The following is a 7006-nucleotide window of genomic DNA, read 5'->3' as shown; positions in this document are numbered from 1 at the left end:
TAACCCCCCTATTGCCCCCCTTCTCTTCCCAAAGAGAAGAGCTCTGGGAGGTGGTTCTGGGAATGCTGCAGTAACCTGCAGAATCCCTCGTGAGCAAACAGGCAAAGGCTTTGGGGTGTATCTATAATTATATCAATATATTATACATTAATATATTAAGGCATAAATATATTTAGTTATACTAGTATATCAATATAATGTATTAATATATGCATATTGCATATTATAGATGGCATGCTGCAGCACGTTGGGTAGACAGGGCAAAAATAATCTCGTTATATAAAACCTTAGCAGCCAGAATCCACCCAGCAGCTCTGTGTTGTGCCTGCAAATTGTTGGCTGTAGGGCTTGGATTTGGCAATTCCCAACTCACCTTTTGTTCTTCTGACAACTCTTTTCCAGGTGACTGGATACATTACGATCAGAACAAAAACCAGCAGAAAAGGAGCACAGTCAGTAAGTCAATTTGAATATGAGTTGGGTTTGCTGATTTTGGGGGTACCTCGCTTGCTGTTGTAGCTCAGGGGGTACAGAAGAAGTAACGTCACCTCTCACTTGCTACTTAGGTGTCAAAAAACGGAAACCAGACCTCAACATTTTGGAAGAAGACGAGCTCTGTAGCAAAAAGCAAAAGACCGGCAATACTGCAGGTAGAACATTTCCGTGTCATTTAAAATAACAGAATCGTAGAATCATTACGGTTGGAAAAAATCCCTAAGATCATCAAGTTCAACCATCAACCCAACACCACTGTGTCCACTAAACCATGTCCTAAAGGGCCACATCTATGTGTGCTTTGGACACCTCCAAACCAACCAACCAACCACCATATCCAACCTAACACTCCCCTGGCACAAAAAAACAGGTTTGGATTTGTTTTAGTTGGTTGGTTGGTTTGTTTGGTTTTTTTATCCCATGAATTGAACCTGAGCTCACTTTTTTAAAGACTTCCATGAATCTGAGCATGAAATATAGGAGGAGAAAGGGCTGCTTTTGTAGATGTAGAATTTGTACCTACCTTTGTATGCTTTGATTCATTGTCATTCATTCAGTAAGTAAATGGCAGCAAGGAAATTTGCTATGTAAGGGTCAGCTAAAATCCCATTGTCTTCTAAGACTGGGCAAAAGTGGTTGTTTTTGAAAGAGGTTTCCACTGCATGTCTCAGATTTGGGATATTTCCTGAGCCACAACAGGCTGAGATTTTCTAGGGGGGAGGGAAAATCAGCTCCCTTTTGTTGTTGACACGTGATGTTCTGATGGTCAGAAATGCTTGGTGTCTGAGAGCTCCCACCCAGAAACTACTTATTTATTAATACTTACTTGAAAAAAAAAGTAGAAGAAATCGTGTTAGTTCAATAAATAATGAGGAAAACAAAATCAGCCAAAGTAACCATGTAGGTGTTTGTTTATGAGTGCCACCAGAGGGAGAGCTTCCATCCCTCAAAACCTCAGTTTTATGTGTAAGTGATGACATGAAGAAAGCAGCTCACTGCTGCCACTTCTGAGCTATTGTAATTAAAGGAAAAACAAACATCTGGAGCAGCTGTAGGTTTTGAGAAAAACTGGCTTTGGAACTTGGCAGGAGGTAGCGAGCACTTGGTATGGCCTTAATGTTACACATCTCAAAATCTCTGTGTGCTTGGTAACCTGACATACAGTTTGTACAATTTTTCTGCTGGATGAATAAATATGAGTTGCTTATAAATTGCTTATAAATGCAAAAAAACCCCAAACCCCGAATTCTTTACAGCAGCCAGCATGCAGTCAGATGTGGTCATCTTCATGAGCCAGGCTTCTTAGTCCTTCAGGTGCTTGGCTCTGACTTTGCTGGATAATCTGAATAATAATTTTACCTTCATCATACGCACCCGGTTGTGCACAGAACTGATAGCATCATTTAGTTACAGGTCTGATGGGAAAATAAATGTTAAATCTGATTTTTGTTGTATGTCTTTTCAGGTGGAATTGAAACAAAAATCTTAACTGATCAACAGCTGATGGTGATTGCAAAGTTGTTTGGTAGGCAGTGGAGAGAAATTGCCATTGAGTGTCTCCAGATGGTAATGAAAGACATTGAGCAGATTCAGGCAGCGGAGGAAGAAGTTAATATGCAAAAATTTCTGGTGTTAAGCAAGTGGAGAGACAGAGAGCAGAGCAACGGAACTGCAGAAGCTCTGTACAGAAGTCTCCATGAAAAAGCGTCCTATGAGATACTGCAAACCCTACAAGGTATCGCCTTCCCATTCTATTTATTTAATTACATCAGTGTGTTTCAGATACGTTTTAAGAATTCACATCAGAGAGTTTACCGAGTACCTAGAATATGTTTTACTACACAATTGTCTCCCTTCTCATATTAGCAATGACTTTCTTTCTTGTGGCTTTCCTATACTTCCCTTCAGAAACTGATACAAAATGAATAATGTTTTTGCACTAAATATGGTGGGAGCACTCTCAGTATGACCTAGCCATCATGGCTAAACCCATCGGTATTATAGATGTCCAAAGAAGAGATGTTTGGGTCTTTCCTCTTATGTATTTTAGAAATGGTTTGTTAACATCTTCTCCTGACAGATGATGGAGCTGTTTGTTCCTGCAGACTCCTTACGTTCAGTTCAGCCTGCGTGTAGCAAAGTTGTTCAGTGGGCTGAGAACTCGGGCAGCCAAGGGGAACCTTTCTCAAAACCCAAATATATATAATTTTTTTTGCAACAGGCAAAGCTTTGCTCTTTCTTAACTCTTCCTAAAAACAGCCTGGCTTCCAAGCTGCTCAAGCTCCCTTCCTCACCTGACCCTCGCAAACCTATCCGTGCTGTAGTCTTGTGCTGCCATGTAGGCTTTCAATGCATTCAGTGTTCAACTTGAATACTGCAATAACTTGGAGCAATCAGATAATCTGTGTGTGCCTGTGTGTGTCCCTTTCCCCAGGGTTCTCGGCTGGGTGCTGAGCTGGTGGAGCTGCAGACTGAAGGAGCGAGTGGGAGCTTCTCCAGCCGCTTCCCCGGCATCTTGCCGAGGTTCGGGAAGGAAGATGCAAGGCATCATCACACAGTGGGAAGTTTAGGCAGCATCTTCACAAGAAATGTGAATGAAATTTTGTGCGGCTAGAAGCCCATGTAAGACTTTCAGGAGCAATTACTCGTGTGGTGGATCCTGGCATCATGGCCGGCAGTGCCGGGCTTCAAGTCCACAGAAACCCAACGCTGCTGCCTGGATTTGTCTCATTTGAGCTAGACCTAAAAGATGGGAACACTGGAAGAAACCACTTTACCTTGTTCAGGTATATGATTGTTAGCTGGAAATATTTTTATTGATATCAGGGAAAAACAGGGAGAAAAGTTACACAGAAACTTTCATCCCCTAAAAAAACAAAAGAATTGACCTGCCAAAATCACGAGGTACATTGTATTTCTCACAAATGCCCAAGATCAGGGAAGAATAATGCTAAACTTGCAGATAAACTCCTTTTCATAATCACTGTATAGATACATAATTACTGTATATACTTGTGTACATTCAGTCCTTGTTAAGCTGTGGTTCTGTTTTTCAAAAACCCAAAGACTGGTTTCGCGGGAGCACCGCTATGAACTCCAGGCAGCTTTGAATTTCCCCTGGAAATTTCTTCTTCACTCTTTTCTATGTAGTCTGTCTTATTTTTGTGAGAATTTTTAATGTTGTATAAGTTTTTTTGTATTATAAACTTTTTATACTTTTTTTTTTTTTAGATTTGATTAATTTTAACTTGACTAGAATTAGGTGCTTAAACAAAAATGGGAGAAGCCAAAATCTCTGCAATGGCTGTTATTCTGTCAGCAATGCACGGACTACAGAATTGTGAAAGATGGAAATAATGTTATTTACAGAAGAGAGCAGTGACCCAATAAGGTAGATTGTCTTGTTTTTAAAGACACGGGATTATTTGGATCCAACTTCCTCTGTGTATGTTTATGAAAGAAAAAGGATACTTTTAAAAAATAAGGATTAAAAAGGAAACATTTCTACTATTTAAATATGAATTTTCATTTTTAAAAAATTTTAGCTGTTGGGTGAAATGTTGCAGGATTGTTGTATATCATGGGCCATCTTTCTGACCCTTGATGCTTCATGGACATCCCAGGGGTGGCTGAGGGAAAGGGCTGTGTTGATGCCCAGGACCTTGTGGGCTTTTCTGCCAGGGGGACTTTTAGGTGGGAATAAAGCTGTGAGAGACTCGTGTGGGGCTCTCCATGCCCAGGTGGGGCTGCCCTTGGCTCTTCTTGCTGGTTCAGGTGGGGAGAAATTGCTATCAGGGGGATCTTTAAGATACCTGATTAAAAAAAAACAACAAACTCTAATAGGACCTTCTGGGCAAAAGCAGAAATCAGGAAATCTAAGCTTGAAATAAGATGTGTCTTTGTAATAATGAGGGCAATTGGATGGCCTAGCAGATGGTCAAAAGAATCAGAATCATTATGGTTGGAAAAGACCTCTAAGATCATTAAGTCCAACCATCAAACCAACACCACCATGCCCACTAAACAATGCCCCAAAGAGATAAGATCTTCAGCCTTCAGCTTCTTTAAATCAAAATCAAGAAGCTTTTTAATTTTTAAAAATATTTTTTTAAATGTATGTTGTATTTCTGTGGTCTTTAGTTTGGTTTTGTCCAGTTCTTGAAGGCAGAAGGAATGAGAACATTGCAGCTGCATAAGGACATCGAGGCATGAGGTCGCTCTTACCTTCTAACTCTTGGTCTACGTTGGGGGTGGTCTGTGGGAGCAGAGACCATCAGAAAGCTCTAGGAATTTAGAAGATTACATTTGAAGGGCTGGTGTGGTGTGTGGGTACCAGCGCTTGGGGAAGAGGATGAGGATGGCAACTGTCCCCTTGACATCTGGAAGGGCTGGGGATCCCACCAGCCCCTCGGCATCAAATGGGGCTGCTCGGGGGTCTCCAAAGAGATGGGAGGGCAGAGCTTGGAGAAAACAAGTAAGGGAAGAGAGCCTAAAAACACACAAAAAAAGAAAATCCACAACAAACACGTCTGATGTAAGTAAGGAGACGGAAATGGGATTTTAAGACGTGGTACCAATGCTGGATGTTACTGTGGTATACTGCTTATGTGCCAGCGGTATTTGAAGTATTTTAAAAGGGTGATCAATATGACATTATTGTGTTGATTCATGTTATCTCAAAGAGGAAAAAAAAGTCACCGCATTTTTTTACGCAAACTTTAATTTTATTAGGCAATAAATAGAATAAATAAAGAATGTAATAAATAATTTGATTATTATAAATATGATTCAATTTCTGAAAGTTATGGCTGAATAAATAAAACAGTTAAGGCAAATTACAGTTGAGTGTTGGGTGGGTTGAGAACAGTTAGGTACTCTGATGTAGCTTATTTTCTAGAAATCCAGAAGTTTAACCACGGTAGCTTAAAAGGTGCTGACAGCAGTTCACTAAAACATGATTTATAAGAAACTCTGTGAAATACCATGTGCTCAATTCCTAAAAAGCTCTCAACCACCTTGCAGGGGATTGACCCTATTTTTTCTTCATAGCATCCTTAGGTCAAACCTCTACCCAAGGGCTGGGTGCTTATGAGCTCTCTGGGGAGGCCAGGTAGTTCATCATCCTGTTGATGGTGACGGTGCGGATTAGGAAGGCGTGAAGGACACCACAGAGCCTCAGCCTCTCCTTGAAGGAGGTGAGCCCTGTGCCCGCCAGCTGCTGTGGCACACTCCCACCACTGGTCTTCAGCACCTGGAAAGAGGTCGGGGTATTACAAACTATCACCAGAAAGGACCTCTAAAAAAAAAACCTCTTTAGATTTTTTCACCTGCCGAGTGATAAATGACAAGGCTTAGAAATATGAACATATTCTCATCCATGAAAAATTTGAAATAAATAATCAAATAATAGACTTAGGATAAAATTTGAAATATTCAGTGGTATAATTAATAGGCTTAGGATGCACAGCTGTATTTTCCTTGAGACAAATATGTCCATTTGTGCACAAAGGCTCTTTCTGCCCAGGAATAAAGATGCTTTTTAAACAATACCCTATGGCAGGCTTTGCCTAGTGACCCCTGTGACTGGGCTCATCTGCCTGTGGCCAGAGTCTCCGGGCTATGGGGAGACTCTGTCAATAGAAAGGCAATTAATTTTTTTTAAATAACTTTTGTTAAACAAACAAACATGCTTTTAACATCTATTTCTTGTACTCACTAACAATAGTTACCAAAATTCACACATCCTATTTCATATTCAGTATACCAGGTGTATTATATTTCAGTATCTGGAAGAGAACTAGGGCTAAATCCCTTTTACGCTTATTTTTTACTCTGTTTTTGAGTTCTCGGCAGCTCTGTAGGAACTGACAGAAAAATCCTGTACCCCATCTCCTTGTGAGAGTGGAGCAGTGTGAAAGGACAAGGGCTGCCAAGGAGCCGTACATCACGGTCCCAATGTACTGACTGTATCAGCAAGGCAAAAATATGAGGTGAGACACAAATTCCTAAGAATCAAGTCCCTTCTAGGATGAACAGCAACAAACAACTTTAAAAAATTACCAAATTGAACAAAGTTCATTATTTACTGACTACAGAACGGAGCGCACTGGGCTGAGAACTCAGTTTTAAGGCAGAATAAGTAGAAAGGCAGGAGGCAGAAATACTTACTTTCATCATTTCATCAATAGTTGTCAGCACCTTCTGATCATCAAAGTTCTTCAGCTCTGTCCTGTAGGCGTTCAGGTCCTCGTAGATGCCCTGCAGGCACTGACTCTGCAAAAGGCAGAATTATTAGGAAATGTGGGAATCTGTTGTTAAATGTTTTAAATGTAAAACAAACAAAAGAAGGGGTTATTTTGGGAAACTTGCAATTTACCGTATCAAAAGTAGATCTTTCCAGCACTGGACAGTTTCTAGTCTGCAAATTAAAGAAGAAATGAGACATGGTGATTTTGTGGAAGTGTGAATTATACAGCTTTTCCATTAAAATTTGATGTGGAAACTTTATATA

At 40.4% G+C, this 7006-nt stretch overlaps 1 protein-coding gene across 1 annotated transcript; it reads right to left on the bottom strand.

Moving 5' to 3' along the window:
• Nucleotides 1–5581: 5581 nt before the first annotated feature.
• IL12A (interleukin 12A) lies at nucleotides 5582–6913 on the bottom strand (the record flags this gene model as incomplete). The annotated part of the gene is made up of 3 exons (XM_010180610.1): nucleotides 5582–5746; nucleotides 6664–6768; nucleotides 6872–6913. Coding segments are annotated over 3 exons (312 nt in total), but the record flags the coding sequence as incomplete, so codon positions are not given.
• Nucleotides 6914–7006: the final 93 nt, after the last annotated feature.

The sequence above is a fragment of the Mesitornis unicolor genome, unplaced genomic scaffold (assembly GCF_000695765.1).
Source record: "Mesitornis unicolor isolate BGI_N332 unplaced genomic scaffold, ASM69576v1 scaffold30243, whole genome shotgun sequence".
Classification (NCBI taxonomy): Eukaryota; Metazoa; Chordata; class Aves; order Mesitornithiformes; family Mesitornithidae; genus Mesitornis; species Mesitornis unicolor.
This window is presented reverse-complemented; position numbering and strand designations above follow the sequence as displayed.